Below are 25,441 nucleotides of genomic sequence, written 5' to 3'. Positions count from 1 at the left end.
CTGTAGTAAATACAGATGTCGAATTATAACGTTGAACATCTGAAACTTATATAGTGTTATAAACCAATGTTACCTCAATTAAAAAAAAAATCTGGCTCTGCCTACTGAAAAGGCCTAGAAGCAATGACATCCAAGTAACAATGAGTGTGCCTACCTCTCAGATCTTGGTTTCTAAAAACCATTCCTCACTAAAAGAAACTAAAGATCCTTAGAGAAAGGGCTAATTCCAGGACTGGGGCAATGAAAGTATAAGGAAAAACTGAAATATTCTGTGACAGAAAGCAGGTAAGTGCTCAAAAATGAAGGGGGACGGGCGAAAGGGGCACAAAAGCCACCTTGCGCGGGCTCTCACTGGCAAAATCTGAGGCAATCTGTGTAACAAAAATGATGACAGTAACGGACAGCACCCTTCCAATTTTAAAAAGTAATCTATGAGTCCATAGTGATACTTCTCTTAGAAAAGAAGGTTCTTCTTTCCAGAAGAATGGCATGTCAGAAGTAGAAAACTATCAATTTCAAATACCTGTATAATAATTTATTCAGGCAAGAATCATCATTAAAAAAAAAGGTGGCTGGGAAACAGAATAGTCAGATATTCTCAAAGTACTATCCCACACATTACTTTGTAATTAATTATATTGTAATTAATTATTAATTACAAAGAGGAAAGGGTACATTTATATAGGAGAAATAGGAGGTGAGGGGAAACACTATCTTAACAAGTGATCAAGCTGAATATCACCAACAATGGAACAAATCGCCACATAGCTCTTGATGTGATTCACTGAGGACACAATGTCACCTACGTAATATTCCCACCAAAATGTTTAACCTGAACTGATCACAAGGAGCCAAAGAGAAAAATCCAAATTGAGAGTCATTTTGCAAAATAACTAGCCTGGACTCTTAAAAAATGCCAAGACGTGAAAGATTAAAAAAAAAAAAAGTGGTTGTGAATGCAAAATGGTACAGCCACTTTGGAACATAGTTTCTTGCAAAATTAAACATACTCTTTCCATACGATCCAGCAGTCACACTTTTTGGTATTCAGTAAGAGGAGATGAAAACTTATGTCTACACAAAAACCTGCACACAGATGTTTATGGCAGCTTTCTCCATAACTGCCAAAACTTGGAAGCAACTGAGATGTTCTTCAGTAGGTAAATGGATAAATAAACTGTGGTACATTCAGACAATGGAATATTACTCAGCAATATTACTCACTTCTCTAAAAAGAAATGAGCAATCAAGTCATGAAAAGAAATGGAGGAAACTTAAATGAGTGAAAAAAGACAATCTGAAAAGGCTACATATCGTATGATTCCAATTACATGGCACTCTGGAAAAGGCGAAACTATGGAGACAATAAAAAGATCAGTGGTTGCTAGGTTGGGGGAGGGGGGTGGGGAGAGAAGAGATGAACAGGCAGAGCACAGAGGATTTTTAGGGCAGTGAAAATACTCTGTATGATATTATAATGACAGATACATGTCATTATACATTTGTCCAAAGGCACAGAATGTACAACACCAAGAGTGAACCCTCAGGTAAACTGTGGACTTTGGGTGATTCTGTGGCAATGTAGGTTCATCCTTGGTAACAAATGTACCTCTGGTGAGTGATGCTGATAATGGGGGAGGCTGTGCATGCGTGGGGGCAGGGGATATAGGGGAAATCTCTGTAACTTCCTCTCAATTCTGTTGTAAACCTAAAACTGCTCTAAAAAAATAGAGTCTTAAAAAAAAAGTAGGGGAATTGTTCTAGAGTAGAGGAGATTAAAGGGATATGACAACTAAATGCAATAAATGATACTTGATTAGATCCTGGTTTAAACAGAAAAAACAATAAAGGACATCACTGGGAAAAGTGGGGAAATACTCCTGTATACTAAATATATTACTGTATCAATGTTACTTTTTTCGAGGGTGATAACTGTATTGTGGTATACAGGAGAATATTTATTCTTAGAAGTTGCATGTTGACATATTTAGGCATGCCTGCAACTCACTCGTAAATGGTTCTTGAATAAAAAGTTAATAAACTGCTCTAAGTTCAGGAGTTAAAAAGAACATGTAAAAAGACTGTTACACTATTATAGGAAATTAGAAGAGAAAAATATTTATATTTTTCCATTTATATTTTTCCATAGAAAAGATACAACTAATTTATAGACTGAGTAAAAGTTGATTTTTATTTTAGTCTTTAAATGTCAAATACTTTATTATGAAATAAATTGCCATTAACAGGATGATCTATTATTAGGCTTTCAATTTAGGTAGCAAGTCTGAAAATACATTTCTTTAAAAGGTTAAAAAGAACAAAATGACTATTTGGACATCTTCCATTAGAGGAATTTTAACAATTTCTTCATTCATTTAGCTGAGTACCTTCAATAGTACCAGGCTAGAATGAAGAGAGACACAAAATTGACTAGAGTTCTCTGTCTTTTTTTTTTTTTTAAAGATTTTATTTATTTATTTTTCCCCCAAAGCCCCAGTACATAGTTGTCTGTCATAGCTGCACATCCTTCTAGTTGCTGTATGTGGGACACGGCCTCAGCATGGCTGGAGGAGTGGTGCCTCGGTGCGCACCCGGGATCCGAACCCGGGCCGCCGGCAGCGGAGAGCACGCACTTAACCGCTAAGCCACGGGGCCGGCCCTAGAGTTCTCTGTCTTAAATGACCAAGGTGCTTGGTCGTAAAGTTATTCTTCCCAGAGTGGGGCAATGTCTGAGAAGAGTGTAAAGTGAAATATGACATGAGAAGAGAATACTGAACATGACTGTGAGTTTTTCTTTATTTGTATGAATGTCCACATGAAGAAACTTCACATAGCACCCATTATACATGTTGGTTAAACAGGTGGCAATCCTGACAGATTCAACAAGGTTGATGGTGACTGTAGAATGTCTTAATCTTCTATTGACTTTTAAAGTAAAACTATTCTGCTTGGGTAAAATCTTAACATTTTTAATTTTAGCTTTATATGTGGTTACATTTATACCTTTGGAATTATTTTCTTTATATAAAAGTTAAAAGCAATAGTCTATCTTAAAACTACCTTTATTTTAACTATCTTTCTTCCACATAAAATGTATCTTTCCTATTGTAATAGTACTCTTTATAACCTTAGAGGTAGCCTTAAAGCCAACCATATCTTTAAAACTTTATTCCTTTTTACCTGCTTGTCTATTATTCAACCTCTCTGACCCTCAGTTTACAGGTCCTATAAAATGGAAACAATTAAAACCTACCTCATAAAGTAAAATGCTTTTACCTATTCAGGGAAGAAAACCTCTCTCTACTGGCAAACTTTAGTACTTTAACTTGGCTATTTACCGATTCGGGTTCCAGGCCTACCGTGTGGGCAAGGGGCAAGAATGTAGTAATACGCAGCAACACATGGAAAAACGTAACTCAGTGCCTTGCTGCCAGCGGATTTAAAAAATACGTATTCGTCAGTTATATCACAGAAGGGAGTGAGAAAAAAAGTGGTTTGTTTTTGTGAAAAGACACAGAATAACTCTGAAGGTCAGAATATAAGTGTTAGGTATTTAATTTACATGATTATATTCCTTAAAATGGCAAAGGCGGGGAACAGCACCATATAACAAGTATATACTTTAAAAATAAAAATTCTTAGAAAAGATTCTGTATTAGCATATTTAACCACTTAATACATTAATTCAAATATTATGTTTTCAAATGTTCGGGCCAACAAAATGGAATTGTATATATAAAACTTATTTGATATAAAACCAAATATAATCTAAAGTGCACAGGGTGAGTATATATTGATTCTAATTATCAAAAACATAGTCTTTTCACTTTTCATTTACTCAATAGTGTCTTCTTTGGTTTTCATTCGTTATTATCAACAGAGCACCTGGACCAAAGATGAGTTAGAACCAACACAGACAGCTTTTTAACGGAACTGCACACCTGCTCCAGGCTCTGTTCTTCTGGATCTCCGGGACCAGTTTTGACACATAAGTCGCATTCACCCCACCCACTACTAACGACTCCCATCTGTTCTTTCTCTCCTAACTCAATCGGGCTTCTCAGCGACTGAGAGCCAGCCACATGAGGGCACAGATAGGCAGCAAGGGTGGCCATGTGAACCAAGGTGGGAGCCTTCAACCACTGGGGCCCAAGGGTAAAGTAGGAAGTACAGACCGTGGTAGCCAGACTATAGAGACTTTGATTAAATTGTTTCTATGATTCCCAGATAACCTCCATTTTATTTTATTTCTATTACTCTTTATCAACATAAATTCTCCTTTAAAGCTCTGTTCATCAACAAAGGATGAGAATCTCTGATGTGCAATTCAACTTGTCACTTAGTTGGCTCTAAGTAGAATCCCTGCCATATCATAATAATATAACCACGAGCTACCAAATCACTGATACTCCCTGTTACATAATATAGCATTTTTTTAAAACAAAGTCTTTTTCCTCATTGATAGAAAAGTATTACATGCTTATTATGAAAAATGCAAAACTATACAAAAGAAAGCAGGTGAGAGTAGTATTACGTATGTAAATTGCTAAAAATAAGTTGATATAATTCATTCCAGGGTGTTTTTTCCCTATGCATAGGCTTTCTTTTTTGGAGGGAGGGAGTGGGGTTTATGGGAGGATGTAAAGAGCATGGTTAGTTGCACTCATGATGAATCTACAATTTTATTCCTCGCTTTTTCACTTAGTATAACTTAGATATTTTAGACAAAAAAAAATTCCCATTAATGCATGTGAGAAGTAAAATATAATCTTTAGTTATCTCTTCTAAAGGCTGACTCTTTTGCCAAGTTGAATCAAATTCAAATACTGAGGCAAACAGAAATTTTCTTAATTTCAATATTTCTATAAAGAGAAAATAATATATAATCAGTTCTTTATTAATGAAGAATGGATTCTGCCAACCAGTAAAACCTTTCCTCCTTGAGGCTCCAAAGAAAAAGGGATAAATTCTTGAATCAACTGAGTAACTATGCCACTGGCTCCAAGTGATCCAAGAGGCCCTAACATGATCTCTTTTATGACAATCTTGCTGAATTCTGTGCCAACAGCAAAAGCTGGAAAGCTACTTACCACAAGAACCAACCGTAACTATCAGCCTCGGTCTTTAACAACAATTTGATTTCATTCATTCACTGATCAAAAAGCTGGGAACAACTTGGTGTACCCAGTAAGGTCTGAGTGTTTGGGTGGATCCAAAAATAAAATGACACTGCTGCTGCAGTCTAGTCAGAAAGCTAAGTTACATGTATTCAGAGAGGAAACATGTTTCAGTGGAAAAGCACAGGCCCTGTGTTAAAATCCCAATTCTGGACTCTTGTTTTCAGATATGATGGAATAACAAGGACTACATTTAACCTCTCACCATAAGAAACTAGAAAACTGGACAAAATACATGAAATAACTGCTTTCATACATTGGGAAACAGGCAGTGCAGGTCTGTGCCCCCCTAAGAGAAGAAAAACAAATGAGATGAGCCTTACAACCGCCCTAGCTTTCCACCTGGAGGCAATTTCAAGGCTGTGAACACAAGGAGGGATAACTCACACAGAGCTAGTTAGGCTTGTTGAATTGAGGAGACAGAGAAGAGAGCCTGGAGAGGCTAAAGGCAGCTGGAAGTTGCAGGGCAGATTTCTGAGCAGGAGCAACCTATGCTGAAAAAGAGCTCCAGAAATCTGCATAGGAGTGCCTTTGATTCTTTGCTGAGTACTAAGTTGTATGTGCACAGACTGAAATTTCACAAAGCGGGGCAAGAAATGACCAGGAAACCATAAGCTAAACAATTTCCAAAGTGCACACAAGGCTGGGGGAATGTTCAAGCTCCAATTAGCCTGAGTGAACAGTCCTCCCCGGGGCATTCAGCAGAGATTCCAAAGGGGGTCAAGCCCTAGTAGTTAAGGCATCAACCCTGGCATGAATGCTACTCTAGATGTTTCCTGACAAAGCCTAAAAAAGGCCTTGAGCGTGATCCGAAAGAAACTTAAATGTCTAACAAACCAAACCTCAACACTCTTTTTTTAAATTTTTTTTTTAAAGATTTTATTTATTTATTTTTTTCCCCCCAAAGCCCCAGTAGATAGTTGTATGTCATAGCTGCACATCCTTCTAGTTGCTGTATGTGGGACTCGGCCTCAGCATGGCCGGAGAAGCAGTGCCTCGGTGCGCGCCCAGGATCCGAACCTGGGCCACCAGCAGCGGAGCACACACATTTAACCGCCAAGCCGCGGGGCCAGCCCCCCAACATTCTTTAAAGGAAGACAACAACAACAAAACCCAGCAACTCAGCAATGTAACATTCACAATGTTACATCCAATAAAAAATTACTAGACTACTTGCCAAGAGGCAGGAAATGTCTCTTTAATAGAAGAAAAATTCATTAATAAAAACAGACCCAGGGGGCCGGCCCCGTGGCATAGCGCTTAAGTGTGCATGCTCCGCTGCTGGCGGCCCGGGTTCGGATCCTGGGCGTGCACCGACACACTGCTTGTCAGGCCATGCTGTGGCGGTGTCCCATATAAAGTGGACGAAGATGGGCATGGATGTTAGCTCAGGGCCAGTCTTCCTCAGCAAAAAGAGGAGGATCAGCATGGATGTTAGCTCAGGGCTGATCTTCCTCACACACACACACACACACACACACACACACACACACACACACACAAAATAAGTAAATATTAAACAAAAAACAGACCCAGAAATGACAGGAAAAAAATGGAACTATTAACAGCTATTATAACTATGTACAATTATTTAAAGGAAAACATGAATATAATGACGACAGAAATGGACAATGCAAAAAAGAACAAAATGGAACTTCTAGAGACAAAAGTATACCTATGATAAACATTCTATTGGATAGGGTTAGAAGCATATTAGATCTGCATTAGAAAAGATCAATGAACACTTGAAAAAAAAGTATAGCTAATAAGATGTTGTAAAAATAATAATGAAATGAAATATTAAAAAAAGAATTAACAAAAAAAAGGCAAGAAAAGAAGAATAAAGGAACATAGAATAGATTGGAGAAACATATAGTAAAATGATAGATTTAAACTCATTTGTGGTAGGTAGCCTCTAAGACAGCCTCAAGTGATACCTACCTTCTGATATTTATGGACTTGTATAATTCTCTCCCCTTGAGTAATGCTTCTAATCAATAAAATAGGGCAATGCTGAGGAAATGTTACACAAAATTATGACTTTTGTCTTGCTAGCAGACTTCTCTCTTACTGGCTTTGATAAAGTAAGCTGCCATGTTGGAGAGGCCCATGTGGCAAAGAACTGAGAGCTGCCTCCAAGGAACTAAGGCCCTCAGTACAACAGCCGTCAAGGAACTGAAATCTTGTCAAGAACAATGTACCCAAGGTTAGTAGCGGATCCTTCCCCAACCAGCCTTGGTTGATACCTGATTGTAGGCTCATTTAAGTGACCTTGAGGCAAAGGTACCCAGCTAAGCTGTGCCTGAATTTCTGACCCACAAAACTCAGAGATGATAAATGTGTCTTGTGTTAAGCTGCTAAGGTTTGAAGTAATATGTTACACAGCAACAGATAACTAATACACCAGACATATCAATAATTACCTTAAATGTAAACGATCTAAATATTGCAACTGAAAGATAGAGACTGTCAGACTAGATTAAAAAGAAAAAGATCCAGCTCTATGATGTCTACAAGAAACATACTTTAAATATAAAGGTATAGATAAGTTAAAGGTAAAAGCACTGGAAAGGACATATCATACAATGCTAAACATAAGAATCTTAAAGGGGCTATATTAATATCAAACAAAGTAGACTTTAGGAGAAGGATCGTTACCAAGGATGAAGGAACATTTCATAACGTTTATAAAGGGATCAATTCATCAAGAACACATAACAGAGCCTCAAAATACATAAAACAAAAACAGTACTGAAAGGAGAAATAAACAAATCCACAATAGTAGTTAGGGTTTTCAACATACCTCTCTGAGTAACTGATAGAACAAGTGCAAAGAAAACCAGTAAAGACATATAAGACTTGAACAACCTTATAAACCTACTCGACTTGATTGACATTTATGTAACAATATCCCACCCTCAAGGGTACATGAAACATTCATGGTCATTTAAGAAATGTATACATTTTCATGAGAGAGTATACTTTAAACAGTTTCAGTGTAATAGGTGAAAAAAACCAAAAATCAAAGTATACTCTAAGATCACTGGACCCTGAAATTCATAGTTTAGCAGTAAGTTCTTGGATTTCTTTAAATTTCTATTTTTTCAGTCTGAATGTGATCTAGTTGGTGTTAAGTTTAAATTCTCTTTTCTGGAAAATCCTCCAAATTATAATATTTGGGGGTCCAAATAAAATCTTCAACTTTTTGAAAGTGTAAGCATTTTGTTTCTGTTGAGAGTTCAGAAAGCATTCAGCAATCAATCAAGCACCTACTCCACTTCTACAAGCACACAATTATGCAACCAGAGATTTCACTAGTTTATCAGTAAGTTGTTATTTAACCAAATTCCATTCCTTTGAAAAATGAAGTGAAGAGACTAATAGATATAGAGAGAAAAATCTGTGTTAGAAAAATTTATTAGAAAAGTAATACTTTCTCATTTTAAGAGTATGTCTAGTCAAATATCACTTTGTTATTCTTGGCTTGAGAAAAACAGTAACATAAACATATGTATCTTTTTCATCATATATATTTTATACATCAATCAAGAGCCACACAATTCTTTAGTACATTCAATAACTATTTGTGACCAATTATTAGGCAACTTATTATTTCACTTTCGTTTCCATTTTATTTTACTAAGGAAACCTCTAAAATATCCTGGGTTTCTGACAGGTTCCTAGAGTATGATAAAATGAGTTTTATTTTTACTATTAATTTTAAGAGCCTTGGTTGAGATCATAAATCAATTTACTTCTTGTGTTCCACTTTTAAATTTGTTCATAATATATTATAATCCTACAACAGAATCAGATATCAAATCATAAGAAATTTTTGATTGTGTAGGATTCTTTTATTTAACAGTTAAAACTCTGTACATTCATCCAAAGGATTAACTTATTGAAAAGAAACATGCACAGAAGGAAATAAACCACACAAAATCCCCCAACAAACCTGACCCTTCAAATGTGGAATGCTATTCACCCCTGGAATTTCATACATGCCACTCACAGGCTTCAGATTGGGACAACCATGAGGCTGCAGCATTTAAGGCCAACTATAAACCAAATAAATCCTAATTACCCATTTCCTTAAGTTGTCTAGGCTCCAAATCTCTGGGGTGCTGCCCTTCTCATTTATTTTTAGCAATATATTCTCTTTTTTTAACCGAAATTTATAGTACACAATAAAATATTTACACAATAAAATATTTAAAGAGGATTCAGATTAATTGAAAGACAACTTTTAGATTTGCCTCCCCACTCCCAGTGACCTTAAAGCATCATCTAAACAACTGCCATCACACCAAAATTTCAGAGAAGAATATTCTACAACACTAGACTGTTTCTGTTCTCACATATGCCAAAGGTCATTGTGAAACAACTTATCATATATATATATTTTTTAATATGTATTTGTTTTTTAAAAGATTGTTTCTGAATTTAATCAATTTCTTTGTTAAATAATTGGGTTCATAATGAAAAAATTTTAATTTAGAGAAGTGACCATGACATAGATTTCCCGGAATCAAAAGAAAAAGAATTTAAAAGACAACTCAGAGCAAGAAATCTCTTTAAACATAATAAATAACTGTTTTATTACTTCAAAATACCAAAAGTCTTCTGTATAGTACTTATCATATACATCAAATGCCTTAAAAGAGTCTCAGCAACCATATCTACTAGAATAATCTCTTCAGAACAAGCACATAAGAAGGAGAAAAATCTACAAATCAGTCCTTGATGACAGAGGGTTTGTTTAGGAGTTTACCAAATGGAATGACCCTGTTGGAATTCCTTCAAGCAGTCTGTGAAAATGTCAGAACGGAGTCTGTTTTGGAGGTCGTAGTCCCTAGAGAGCTCTGAGTTTTGGCCTGTTTGTCTTTTCACATGCTTTAATATTTGAAAATCATTCCTTGTAGACACTGACTGATGCCCAGGGAATGCTAGGATTGTGGGAACTGGCAGTACCAACAAGGAGACAAACTTCATGGGAAATCAGTGCCTACTACATTTGCCCTCTTGGCTCTCATCAGATAAGTTGCTCTTCAAATGTTATGAAGGTACATGGCGAGACATTAAGAAATTGCATGTCATTTTGATGTCTTTAAAAAGAAATACTTGTGGAAAAAGGGGCAGCAATTACTGGAACTACTGAAAGAAACACTAAGTTATAAAACACCATGGTAAACACTGAAAAACTATATTCACTTAGTATGAATTGAAATACTACATTCTCAAAATATATATATTAATAACAAATAGTTATAAAGTGCTAATTATAGGGGCCAGCCCGGTGATGCAAGCGGTTAAGTGTGCATGCTCTGCTGCGGCGGCCTGGGGTTCGCCAGTTCGGATCCCGGGCGCGCACCGATGCACTGCTTGTCAAGCCATGCTATGGTGGCGTCCCATATAAAGTAGAGGAAGATGGGCATGGATGTTAGCCCAGGGCCAGTCTTCCTCAGCAAAAAAAAAAAAAAAAAAAAAAAGAGGATTGGCAGATGTTAGCTCAGGGCTGATCTTCCTCACACACACAAAAAATAAATAAATAAAGTGCTATGCCCACAGAGCTCTAAACACTTGACTTACATGAACTCATTTAATCCTCACAGCAACCCTATGAAGCAGGTACTAGTATGATCCCCATTTTGCAGATGAGGAAACTGAGGTAAAGGGAGCTATCTAATTTGTCTAAATTCACATAACGAGTAATGGTGTAGCCTGGATCTAGACTCAGAGAGGGTGGCTCCAGAGTACGTACTCTTTATCACTCTGCATGCTGCCTCTTTCATGGTATTTTTACATCAAGCATGCAATGCTTGGTAACTATAACACATACTGAGTACTTATGATGTGCCATGTATATACTCATTACCATAAATGCTTTATTTCATTTAATCCTCCCAATAACCTATGAGGTACATCTAACATGAGTTCTATTTACAGATGAGAGCCTGACACCACAGTCTAGCGCAAGGGAGTGGGTACTAGGCTTGACTCCACGGCTCTCTTTCTTTAAGACGAGGTTGTTCTTTCTCTCAGTTATCTGCAAGAATCACCTCTAAATTAATTTTCTATATATAGTTGAAGGAATTACTTTCAAAGATATATGTGTCCAATAATTTTATGAGAATACACTACATTTTGAACTGCCAACATTGTACAAGGGCTTAAAATCTAAGAATTATTTTAGGGTAAGAGACAAAATGATCATTCAATAAATGTTTTCTAACACTAAAAAGTGTCCGCATTTCCACTCTTGAAACAACCGATTTTTTAAAATACTTTGGGAGAGTTGAGCATTCTGATATAGCAAACTTTTCTTTTATGTAATACACGATGGTGGTTTGATCAAATAGTCCAATTGATAGACTTCTTAACTGCTATGTTGGGATCAGGGCTTCTGTCCAAGAGGGTCTCCTATCTTGTAGCTATGAATCTCAAATCTGCAGAGTGCTCACAAATTCTATCATCTGTCAGTTTTTAAACCTAGCCTACAAGAACCAAAGGCAAGTTGTGAATCAGACTTTTTGCTTTTCTTGTTATATTTTTATTAAACATAGAGGTCATATATCAAAAATTAAGCTGGTGAAACAGCCAGCCAACTATTAGCATTTTCCTAATGAAAACAACAACATAAACAACCAGAAAGGAACATGAATAATTCGGGTCTTAAAAAAAGCTAAAATATCCTTTAACTGATAATCTGATGTTACCATAAAAACGTTAACACATACCTGCCAACCCCTGAAAACCATGAATAGGAAGATACTGCATATTCTAAATTAGATACATTATTTTTGAGGATAACACAAATTGAGTCAATTTCTCTTTTAAATATGAGGGGAAAGTCGGACTAATTGAGCGAGCTGGCATGTATGTATAATAATACATCTGTGAGGAACGTATTAAAAAGCGACATTACTAATTCATATCTATGGAAAATTCCATTGGTTAACTGAGATGGAAGTTACCTTCCATTCTTTCTGTTTCTGCTGCCCAATGAATAGCACAAGGCAAAAGTGATCATGAGATATAAGAACAGACGATGTAATGAGGAAGGGCAGCCAGTGAAAGACACATGGGCTGAAAGCTACCATACGGATATTACAATGGGCATACCGCGACACAGAGAGCTTCTGAGACTTACCCATGCTCACAGACTGAGTCAGCAGAGGAGACTGGAGTCCTGACTCCCAAAAGACTACACTTCCTGTTAATAATAGCGAGGGCAGCAGGTGAGGGTAGCCAACAGTATGGATTAATTTAAAGGAGTTAGAAAAACATCGGGTATGATATTTGCTAATTAGTCTCAGTGATTAATGACCACAAACCAAAGAGAAAATTCCAATACATTTGTTATTCCAACATATTAGTCTTGTTGCTTTCTGTCACAATAGTACTTTATTACTGATGTCTTAACCAAGGAAGAAAAACAATCATGGATCACTTTTTTCCAGTACACCCTCTCTCTATATATTATATCAGGCTCTTTTACAGTTATGGTAGAGAGCAGGTATCCAATATCCACCCTTTCTCTTCCTTTTTAGCTAGCAGAGGTCTTTGTGGTTGGGTTAGGTGGCACACATAAGTAAAAAGTGCCTCGACTTAATGTTAATGAAGTCTCTTGGCCCAGTAGAGGGTCTGATTATAAATTAACTATCCAATTCCAAGTAGCCTTAAAAGGTCTAAATATGTAGGGGGTTACAGTTGAGTAATATTAACTAATCATTTACATTACATATGTTATCTTTTAACATTGTTTTCTGAGGGACAGGAAAGAATGCTTCTTAATAAAATAGTTTCAGTTTATTCACTGGTCCAGTGTCTAATATAAATCATATGGTAGACTCTAGCTTTTATGAAAATTATCTCAAATAATCTATGTAAGAAATAATGTACTTCTATGACTCTACAAATCGAGAGAAGTCCTGCAAAAATTTTAAGTAAATATTTTTATAAGTTTAAGATAATGTGGTCTCATGCTAGATTAAACTGCTAATTACTATTATATTCTAAATCTTACTTTTAATAAATGTTAATTGTTGACACTCCAAGGGCATTTCTGCAAGAGGACACAACTTAAAGACTGGATCAATAACTCAAAATGTGGCTTCAGGGATGCTATAACTGGGGCCTATGGTCTTGCTGATGCACTTTTGAAACTGTAAGCTTCAGCTACTCCCTCAGTAATAAGTAAAGCATGCTTATTCTAGTGTTCTGACACTGCCAGCTACAAATAGGAGACTGTAAATTAATGCCCAGCCCCCTCCCTCCCTCTACACACACATTGCTTGGGTGTGCTCAGCAATGCACTGAAGCAAACTAAATCCTCAGTAACAGCAAAACTATCTAAATAAGAAACCTAGAGAAGAAAAAAGAAGGTGGACAGGGTTACAAGTGCTTACTTACGCTGTGAAACAAAACATGATATTTAATAGGAGCCTTTATAAAGACCACTGTGAAAGAGAGTACCTCACCTTTAAGCTACTTATACAGCTTCTTTTTCATTTCGAAGGGTTCAAGAGATTGTCAAAAACAAAAAGAGTGTGAGAACTACCAAAATTAATCAAGAATTTCATTTGCAGTTGTCAGGGGGTTCACAGCTGGCTTTTAAACTTTATAACTGTGTTTACTACATAAGTCCTAAAGCCTAATTTTTAAAAAAATATTAGAAACTAAGGAAAATTATATTCAAGGAGTATATATTTCTCTTCTCAGTCTAAGTATTTTTCAGTAACTCCTGAAAGCAGGAAAAGAAATTATCTAAATGTATCAGAATGTTTATTAATATCTTGGAGAATTATTTTAAATATTCAAGATCCTAAATACGTTAAGAGTAAAGCCAATGACAAGATAATTTTACAGAAAATTATTCATTTCTATTACCTCCAGTTATACAAAGGGAAAGCAAGAATCCCACAGTTCCACGTCTTGGCTATTTAGCATCTATTTATTTCCTTCTCATTTATGAAACTATGAGAATTTCATGTCTGGCTGGCTGCTCCAGAGAAAATCCTTTCTTTCCCTCACCAATCTCCATTAGTCCATACCAGCTTGTGTACATTCTAAGGAACAGGGTTTTGCTCAAGACAAATGTTCATCACCTTTGTGCATTTCCAACACCTGGACTGACAGTAAGCCTAACAGGTTAATGAGGAGTGGGGAAATGTTTTCAAGGTAAACTGAACGAAAAGACCACTTGTGAACATATGCCACTTATGGTACAAGGCGAGCAGTTTTCTTTGGCTGGATTCCATGGGTAGGCAAAGTTCATCTGACTGTTTGCAAATGTATTAATTCCTGTACTGAATCCAATGCAAAGAGCCACCTTGTGTGAAACAAACTTTTGAATAAATTATTTCCTCTCTAGTAAATGATCATTCTAGAACAGAACAAGAGATGGTCTAAAATTGTTCAGTGTGATCAATTTAATGGATGGAAATTCTTAGGAAAAAAAATTTCAAGATGGGACTATCAACTCAAAAACCTAACAATTGTGGTAACTAGTAATACTAAAGTTTAAAATATAGAGTAACAAGTCTCTCTTCTTCACTGAGGTTTTAAACACGCTATTTCATAGTAAGTACAGTTTCAAAAAGTCTGTTAATACAGGAAGAGAAAGGTGGCAAATACTCATTTTCCACCCACTTGATATGATTGACAGCTGGCTTGTGGTATATCTGTGGCCACGTTAACATGATTGAGCCTCATCTTCAGGGATGTACCAAGGAGTATTAAAATACCAACCTGTCTGATAAAAGGGGCATCTATGTCAACTTATCTGCTTACTCTATGATAATGCTGGCAATGACTTAAAAGCTTAAATTCATCAACCAGTTACACTTATCAGTCTTGCAAATAACCTCATGAATGAAAAGCTTCATCCTCACGGTGCCATCTAAGTGTGGGCACAGGCAGAGCTGGAGCTCTTTCATGTAAGTTATTTCCATCTACATTGCCTTTCCCTGCTTTTAAAAAGCTATCTGCAACTTATAACATCTGAGCTTTTCCTATTTAAACAATGGAAGAACTAACTGCCCCTTTGACTGATTTCTCTTTTTTCCCCCAGTGTTAACCATCTGAAGGAATGTTAATATTGAAACATGAAAATGGATCTATTGTGTGTATAAAATGTCAAAACAAAGCTCAATTTCCCTGTGTGTGCACTGTTTTAGTAAAGTTACATTATCTGTGTGTTTCTATATATTCACTTTCCTTTTATGAAGGACTCACTTGTTGGGAAGAGTTAACTGCCTAAATGGTTGCCTTACTTTTGAGGTGCTACTAACTACAGAATTATTTTGGCCACATTCAGGGATAAAGGAAAACCCTAGCTTATCTTTACTAAACATCTTTCATAGTTACTCCAGTAGTGGAAATATTTTGCCACTCCACTACCACTGCCAACATAAATATTAATCAAAAATAAGAGAAGATCTTGGAATCATCACTTAAATGTCAACTTCTTTTTCTTTGTAAAGTTTATTTATAAACTATTTGGTGACACAATCCTTCTACCCACTAATTCCAAATTGAAATATTTTCATTTTGTCCCCCAAAAGAAAAGAAATTAATTCTAACAAGTGAAATCCAAATGCTTACAGACAACAATAAAACACAATCACCAAGAAAATATCTAAACTTGATTATTTCATAATATCAAAACTGTATTTTGTATTAATTAATTTTGAAGCTAACATCTAAATTTGTATATGGTATGATTTAAACATGGCATTAAGAAGACCTAAAAAAATGAAGAATAAACGTGAGAAAATCTTAAAGGTAAGAAAGTTAGTTCTTCCACCTGTATACTGCTTGATGTGATTCCACTCTACTCACATAACTGTATCAAAATACTAGGTTTCCCATAGCTGTACAAGGATTCCATTTATGCTCTGGAATGTATATGAATTTAAATTAGGCTGATCTATCATCAGCCTGAAATTAGAATGCATGCCTGAATATAAGGTATGGTTTTTAACTTCCTGAAGTCACTTATTAGAAAAGAGGAGTTTGTCTCATATTTGAGTCCTTACACAGTACCTCATTTATGAGATGCTCTCTCATTTATTTAATATTGAACAAAAAAGTATTTGAGGAAGAAAATGCATTAGCTTAAAAATCAACTTCATTCGAAACTAGTTTTAGGATGTTTATAGAAATATCTTAATAGAATCAGAAAAAAAGGGAGGAGAAAAAAATCAACACATTAATTATTCCCAGGTTATAACCTTAAAATTTAAAGTGTTAGATGTTGTTACAAAGAAGAGTTTCAAAAACTCTTTTTAGGGGGCTGGCCCCATGGCTTAGCGGTTAAGTGCGTGTGCTCTGCTGCTAGCAGCCCGGGTTCGGATCCCAGGCGCACACCGACGCACTGCTTCTCCAGCCATGCTGAGGCCACATCCCACATACAGCAACTAGAAGGACGTGCAGCTATGACATACAACTATCTACTGGGACTTTGGGGGAAAAAAAATAAATAAATAAAATTAGGAAAAAAAACCTCTTTTTAAAAAGGAGTCAAATACTATTCTCTTAGAAAGAACACAAGTAACAGTACAGTCACGCGTCACTTAATGACAGGGCTATCTTCTGAGAAATGCGTTCTTAGGCAATTTCATTGTCATGCGACATCACAGAGTGTATTGAAGGAGAACAAAATTTGCCACTCCAAAATGTGTCTCTTTAACATGAGGATTATTTTAGGTGGGTTATTTATTTATTTATTTATTTGGTGAGGAAGATTAGCCCTGAGCTAACATCTGTTGCCAACCCTCCTCTTTGCTGAGGAAGACTGGCCATGGGCTAACATCCGTGCCCCTCTTCCTCTACTTTATATGGGACACCGCCACAGCATGGTTTGATGAGTGGTGTGCAGCTCTGCGCCGGGATCTGAACCTGTGAACCCCGGGCCGCCGAAGCAAAGCTCGCAAACTCAACCAGTATGCCACCGGGCCGGCCCCTGAGGCTGGTTATTTTTAAGAAACAAAAGACTCAGCAAGTTTATCTTGCTACCTACCCTGTTAACTGCCTAAAAGAATTCAAATAAAAAACTTGTCTCAGGAAGCAAGCTATTACCTTAATAAAACATGAACTAGGTGGTAGACAAGGAGGAACCTAGAAACACCTGTTTGCTCAGCTCCCCACTGTGTTCTTCTGTTTCTGTGTGGCCAAACACTTGTTTTCCAAACTTTGCTCCTTTGCATCTACCTGTGAATTGACTTCCTTCCCTTTGAAGTCCCTGACTCTCCCCACCCCCAACATTTTCTTTTGTCTTTAGTGCAGAATGGTATTTAAGATGAGGGCTTCCGCCATTTTGGCAAGTTACTTGGTTTTCTTGGGTTTCTCCAATGTATACATGTTATTAAACTTTTGTGGGCCGGCCCCGTGGCTTAGCAGTTAAGTGTGTGCACTCCGATGCTGGCAGCCCGGGTTCAGATCCCAGGCGTGCACCGATGCACTGCTTCTCCGGCCATGCTGAGGCCACGTCCCACATACAGCAACTAGAAGGATGTGCAACTATGACATACAACTATCTACTGGGGCTTTGGGGAAAAAATTTAAAAAAAAAAAAAATTATAAACTTTTGTTTGTTTTTCTCCTGTTAATCTGTCTCATGTCAATTTAATTCTTAGACCAACCAGAAGAACCTAGAAGGGTAGAGGAAAATTTCTTCCTCCCCTACAGTACTTACACAAACCTAGATGGCATAGCCTACTACACACCTAGGCTATATGGTATGATTCTTATGGGACCACTGTCATATATTCAATCCGTCATTGACCGAAATGTTGTCATGCAGCGCATGACTGTGTTAATTCTAGAGAAGTAACTGGGTAGCTAAGGGACAAGACTGGGAGGGTGACCACTTTTCACTGTGTATCCATTTTTACGCTTTACATTTTAAGCCATGTGAATGTATTACCTACTCAAAAAAAAAAAAAAAAAACAAATGGATGATTAAATTCTAAAACAGAAACTAGAGCCCCATAAAATGTTATAACCAATCACAAATCAAACATGAGGAATTATGTTAAAGAGGTTATGAATATACAACTATAAGACACACAAAACAAAAGAAATTCTGGCCCCACTGTTTTCTGAATGGTACTTGTAGTTGAGACATAAAATCTTCAGTGTCAGATCACGCATGTATTCAAAAACTGCTGTAAGTCAAACAAAAGAGACAGAAATGAAGATATGCCCCGGATTTCAGTGCTAAATGATGCAAAGGGTTCTACTGATGATAAAAACACTTACCACAGAGATTCATGGATAAAGTCTGAGCAAGATGGTTTTATGAAATATGAGCATGGATAAAGCAATCCTTCTATATTATTGTACTGCTTCATAAAAATGTGACTTTAATTATGTACATGTAATTAAATTAATAAATTAAAAATTCTACTATTTCATCTACCTCCCTACAAGTTTATAAGGGGAGACTACTTCATATTTGGGCTTACCTTATATTCAGGCATACGTATTCAAGAGACCATTCTTACAAGATAACGTGGTGAGCTGTATCAAGTAAATCACCACAGAGTATAAACTTTCCCCACACACTTCCCTCTTCTGCAACATACGACCATTTTCTTGAGCAACTGTATATTATTGCAATTTTATGCCAGTTCAACTCTATTTTTTTTGAGGGTAATAATTTGAACATTATACCGGTCCAAGCATATTATGTAAATTTGATCACATGTAGTCATGTTTCAGTAAATGTGGTTATACTCTCTCAGCCATTGTCTAAGACAAAGCTAGGCTCCTAATTGATGGAAGGTTCTAAAGCCATCACCAGTCAACCACAGCCTCCTGAAGGCTTTGACAGTACCTTAGCCAAAATATTGCTTTTTACCAATCAAACTGGACAAGGCTTGTGGCTAACAACAAGAAACAAATGCAAGTATTAGATGTCTTATTTGAAGGGAAAACCAGTACACTTGAAAGACATATACTAAAGAACTAAGAATAGTAGCATATATCTTTTATCCATTTTCCTGCATAAGATAAGGCCAATAATGCAAAGGATTGGGAAATACTCAGAACCCAGAAAAATATGTACAAGGCATGTAAGGAAGTGTTTTACAGGGAAACAGTTTTATTTCTTCTGGCTTTTAACACTAAAGTTAAAAAAATATATTTGTGAATGTATGACTCATGAGAACTGTGGAAAGCACAGTAAATCCAGTTGAAATTATTAATTCTGCCCTTTAATATGTATGTTTAGCATGTTTGTAAATTTTGACATTTTATATTTATTACCTTTTATGTTTTAAGTATTAAAAATAAGTGTATCCTCTATCTCCATTTACATTAAAAACTGACAGCATTTTGTTTTCTGGAGACTCTAGGATGCCTCTATGATCAATGAAAATTTCCTGAACAGATAACAAATGAATAGAAAATATTCATTTTGTATACAAGGATGAGCCAGCCAAAGACCGAGAACATGGTCATATTCTATACCTATTAACATAAAAAATACTCAGATAAAAAATTCTTGCTTTCTTAGTGATCAATAAGATAGCTCAAATTTTGCCAATTCTGAAATGAAGAGTAACACATTGGAGATGGGGAAAGTAGGAGGAGAATCCAGTCAAATTCACAATCTACTTTCCCTGGAATCAGCATAGGAAGCTCCTTTCCAACGCCATTCTAGCATGAAGTCTGCTTGTGCTAAAATGGCTGAATCTAAGGCTTATTTCCAAAGATAATGTTGCTACCAAAGAAACTTACAGGGGAAATAACAAAAGAATTGGATAGAAAGTGAAATTCTGCCTGTTACTGAAAACCAGCCAGTACCCCTATGAGGTCTTCTCCTTTGTGACAGACTGCTGAATGTAACTGACAAAAAAATTACTACCAAAGCACAAAGATGTAAGCCTTTAAATAAAAGTTCCCTGCACATGCTGAAGAACTCACCATTCTTCCTTTCGTTCAGAGGGGGTAAGTGCTGACTGGACTGTAAGGAGAGTTCCTGGAATTCGTGGGCAACGGCTTCACTTTGAGGACTTGGAGCAAGATGGGCTAAAGGTCCCAATTCATCCTCGGTGTCTAATGCCCCTGTGTGATCCATCGTGTTCCAGCCACTGGCAACAAGGGGTACGAGACACCTCTTAAATGTGGCCTGTTGAAGAGACTGTCAAAATAAAGAATGTGTAAATAGATGGTACATTTATTTTTCTCCAATTTGCACAAAAGTATTAAAATGGGAACCCTGGGTTCTATTTCAGGTTCACTGCTGTGTGGCAATTGCCAATTCATTTATCTTCTCTGGACCTCAGGTTCCTTGTCCAACACTCAGGAATAATATACTTCCCATCTAAAAAAGCACTTACTAGGTAAATAAAAGTTGAAGGGTATTTTGTATAATTTCTTGTACTACAGATTAAACCAAGTTATAGTTATTGGTGTCATTACCTAAAGATTTTAATGCATCCTAAAACGAGACAAAAGTCAACTAATGCTGATGATTATTTTTTATTTAAAAGCAGTTCAGCTTGAAAATCTATCTTAACTCCTACAAATCAAACAACTTTACATTAAGTCAACATTCACAGCAACCAGCAATGTTTCAGACAATGACTCCTCCATCAGCCTGGGTCTCAGAGAGAGAACAGGGAACAGAACTCTCAGCTAACCCACAATGGATATATAGTTCATGATAAAGAAACAAAACTTTACCTTAAGCTACTGAGATTTGGGGTTATTATCACAGTATAACCTGGCCCACCCTGACTGATACAGAAATCGGTAACAGAAGTACTAAAGACACAACAAAAACCCTAAATATGTGACACTGGCTTAGGGACTGAGCAGTGGGCAGGAAGAAAACTGTTATTGAAAGCTGAAAGCTAAAAGGATGGTGGTACATATTATGTTGTGGCAAAACATTTGATAAAACTGTTGCCTGCTTAGCATTCCATACCACAGTTTGTTTATCCATTCCCCTACTGACGGACATTTGAGTAGTTTCCAGTTTTTGACTATTACAAAGAAGCTATCAACATACTTGTACAAGTATTTATACGGATATATGCTTTCACTTATCTTGGGTAAATACCTAGGAGTGAAATGGATGAATTATACGGCAGCCACATGTTTAAATTTTAAAGAAACTAACAAACTATTTTCCAAAGCGGTTGTGCCATTTTGCATTCTTACCAGAAGTGAACGAGAATTCCAGCTGTTCCACATCCTCACCAACACTTGATTACGGTCAATCTTTTTTATTTTGGTTATTTTAATGGGTATGTGGTGGTATCTCATTGTGGTTTTAATTTGCATTTCCCTAACGATGTTGAGCATCTTTTAATATGCTTATTTGCCATCTATATATCTTCTCTGGTTAAGTATCTGATCAAATCTTCTGTTCATTTTTAAAATTAGGTGGTTTATTTTCTTACTGTTTTGAGTGTTCTTTATATATTCTGAATAAAAGTCCTTTATCAGATGTGTGATTTGCAAATATTTTCGCCCAGTCTATGGCTTATCTTTTTATGCTCTTTATAGTGTTTTGTAAAGAGCAGCTGTTTTTAATTTGATAAAGTCCAATTTATCAATTTTTTCTTTTTTTTTGTTTTTTGTGAGAAAGATCAGCCCTGAGCTAAGATCCATGCCAATCCTCCTCTTTTTGCTGAGGAAGACTGGCCCTGAGCTAACATCCGTGCCGATCTTCCTCCACATTTTGTGGGACGCCGCCACAGCATGGCCTGACAAGTGGTGCATCGGTGCACGCCTGGGATCCGAACCCGGGCTGCCAGCAGCGGAGGGCGCGCACTTAACCGCTATGTCACAGGGCCGGCCCCTATTAATTTTTTCTTTTATGGATCATGTTTTTAGCGCTGTAGCTAAGAAATCTTTGATTAAGCCAAGGTCACAAAGATTATCTCCTATCTTTTCTTCTAGATATTTTACAGTTTTACCTTTTACTTTTAAGTCTATGATCCACTTTGAGTTAATTTTTGTATTTGCTGTGAGATATGAATCAAAGATTTTTGTTTTTGGCATAAGGATATCTCATTATCCCAGCACTATTTGTTGAAGTGGTTATCTTTTCTCAATAAACTGCCTTTGCATCTGTATTGCAAGCTAATTGACCGTGTGTATGTAGATCTATTTATTGACTCTATATTTAGTTCCCAGAGAGGAGAGAGCCACAAAAGAGGAGCCCCTAAATTTTGTGTATAAACTTTGCCCAAGTCTCTGGCTGACCCCCAAATTATGCATATTTAGGGTAGACTCCCAAAAGCCCAGCTAAGGCAACAAGAACAGAACTGAGATTTCAGCTGCTGCTCACCATAGGAAAGACAGAGTGTGCAAAAGTGAGTTCAGCAAAGTTAACTGCCTGCTAAAATAAAATAATACTCTTAAGAGGGAACCTAACAGAATCCAGCGTCTCTACAACTGTCCACCCAGAATTCTATATCCAACAAAAATACCCTTTAATAATGAAGGCAAAATTGTCACCAGCAGACACACACTACAAGAAATGCTAAAAGAATTTCTTCAGGTGGTAGGGAAGTGACACCAGAGAGAAACTTGGATCTTAGGAATGAAAAGCATTAGAAATGGTAAACATGTAGATAAATACCAAAGACTAGTTTTTCCTCTTGATTTCTTTAATACCACCATTCAAAGTAAAAACTATAACACTGTGTTATATGGGGTTGTGTTATAGAGTTTATAATGCATGTAGATGTAACATACATGAAAATTATAGCATAAAGGATGGGGGATGGGTAACCATGTCACAACATTCTTACATTTCTATACATTATAAGGAAGTTGTACAGTTTTAACTTGAAGTAGACTGAGAAGTTAAGGTTATATATTATAATTCCTAGAGCGACCACTAAAAAAAAAAAAAAATACAAATAGTTTTAATAAAAAGCCAATAGGAAAATTAAAAAGGAATTATAAAAATACCCAACCTAGGGGCCAGCCTGGTGGCATGGCGGCTAAGTTCACCTGTTCCGCTTCAGCGGCCTGGGGTTCACCAGTTCAGATTCTGGGCGTGGACCTACGCACCACTCATCAAGCCATGCTGAGATGGCGTCCCACATAGAGCAACTAGATGGATATACAACTATGACATACAACTATCTACTGGGGCTTTGAGGAGGAAAAAAGAGGAAAAAAGGAGGAAGACTGGCAACAGATGTTAGCTCAGGGCCAATCTTCCTCAAAAAATGAAAAACTTCGATCTAAAAAGAAAGAACAGAGAAACAAAAAAAGAGATGAGACAAACAAAAAATAAACAGTAAAAGAGACACAGATCCAATCCGATCGACAATTACATTAAATGTAAATGGACTAAACACTATGATTAAAAGACAGAGATTGGATATAATGAATTTTAAGAAGTCTAAAAACGTATGCCTATAAGTGACATACCTTAAATATGAAGATTTAAATAGGATGGAAGTAAATGGATAGAAAAAGACAACTCATGGTAACAAGAAGCCTAGGAATGCTAGAATGACTACATTAACATCAAATAAAGTAGATCTCAAAAAGATGTGTTAGGTAGGTGAATTTGCACGTAAAATGATTTATTTTGCTATGGAATATTAAAATATGACTCCTAGGTTTTTTTCAAAACTATGAATTTTTATTTCAAATAATTTATTCATATAAAATAAAATCTGTTCACAGCAAATTAATCCTAAGATAAAAGTACCATAATGCTCTAAAATTGTAAGATGTACAAACTCTGATCGTTTGTGCTAATGATTTGGAAGATCCTTTAGGCATAAGATTTTAAAATATTTTCATGCAATATTATCTATTCTTCACATCGAAGAATTTTTTCAACCTATTATTCCTTGACATTATGTTCACCTTAAACTCCCACACATCCCTCCAAATTAAGAAAATTATAAGCTGAGAAAATCTTTACAAAATTTAGCAAAAAGAAAAGAATAAGTGTTCAAAAAAAATTTCACTTAATATTCATGAACATTTTTGATGCAGTATGGACTATATCTATTCTTAAATTCTACTATTAAGTTTGCAAGCTGTCACCTAATATCTATTTAACTGCTTGATAATTTTCTTTTGAAATTGAAATCCAACATCAAACATAAAGAAACACTCTCTGTCCAGTAGTCTCTAATTGAGATGTTAAAGAAATGGCATTAGAATGGATTCTTTCATTGAATCATAATTTAGTTATGGAAGTAAAGCAATCATTTAGCCTTAAGTAGACAAACTGATAAAATATTAATCTGTCTAGAACTGACAGAATAAATAAATATGGAGTTAATATCTTACACATCCCAATAACATAACTTCATTCCAAAATGAAACTAATCCAATATTTATCCAGCACTTGGTCAAAGCACAGCACAACCCTAGTAAGATCAACCTGGGATATGCCTTCTGTTCTCAAAAAACAAACCACTTCACTGTCAGATACCATGCCAGAGACAGAAAAAATAATACAGAAAAAAAATAAGAGGCATCACACTTTCCTTTGTTCATCTACTGATTCACTCACACCTTTTTTCTGAATGGAGTCAAGATAACATCAACAACGATCTTATATTTAAAAAGATGCTGGGCTATTAGGCTTAGTCCCCAAATCAGTGCTAACATTTGTTTTGAAACAAGTAAAGTCCAAAGCCAAATCTCTTTCCACTGTACCTTCTTGCTCGTAATGACTAATTCACATGAAATATTAGTAAACAAAGTGGTATTTAATCACTGCTATATAAAAGAAATGCTAAATAACAAACTAGTTCAAAGAATACCAATATGAAACTTCAGAAGTTTATTTAATACATAATCAGCCAAATGCAGACAGGCAAAATATCCATATATACTCAACAAAAAATGTTTTAGCAAGAGCAAAACTATTGTCTCTGCCCTTTAAGCTCCGCTGAATTACAAACGTTAGGAGAACACCTGGCTAACAGCCAGTAAAAACAAATTTCTAAATTCAAACAAGATAAAACTTGGATCAAGAAGTTCAAAGACAAAGTTAACCACACACACAAAGGAATTCCTTACATTAGAAGAGTATTTACTATTAGGTCCTATGATCAACCAAGTTGAAAATTTCATATCACATGCACTTTTGAGAAACAGAATTTTGTGTCATTGGATTGGGTAAATTAGTAATGTCAACCCTGGGTTATTTTATGTTATATGTTCTTCCTCCAAAGTTCCTGGTGACAATTTGTTAAATATCTAATGTTAGAGTTCAAAATTTATTTACTAATATAAGAACAAACTCCTGTCAACTGTATATA

The 25,441-nt window shown here is 36.1% G+C and overlaps 1 protein-coding gene across 8 annotated transcripts in view; it reads right to left on the bottom strand.

The window, feature by feature from the left end:
- MRTFB (myocardin related transcription factor B) overlaps nucleotides 1-25,441 on the bottom strand; it is a 179,228-nt gene that overhangs the window by 100,495 nt on the left and 53,292 nt on the right. For all 8 annotated transcript variants that reach the window (XR_015548522.1, XR_015548521.1, XR_015548523.1 and 5 more), the window contains one exon: nucleotides 20,109-20,325. Coding sequence is in view for 5 of the 8 variants with exons in the window: in XM_087416985.1 (XP_087273111.1) it covers nucleotides 20,109-20,325 (217 nt within the window). In the remaining 3 variants the exon portion in view is untranslated. The remainder of the gene's footprint in view (nucleotides 1-20,108; nucleotides 20,326-25,441) is intronic.

The sequence above is a fragment of the Ceratotherium simum genome, chromosome 26 (genome assembly GCF_057802395.1).
Source record: "Ceratotherium simum simum isolate JZ-2026a chromosome 26, ASM5780239v1, whole genome shotgun sequence".
Taxonomy (NCBI): Eukaryota; Metazoa; Chordata; class Mammalia; order Perissodactyla; family Rhinocerotidae; genus Ceratotherium; species Ceratotherium simum.
Note: the sequence above shows the minus strand (reverse complement) of the source record. Positions and strands in the feature narration are given on the sequence as shown.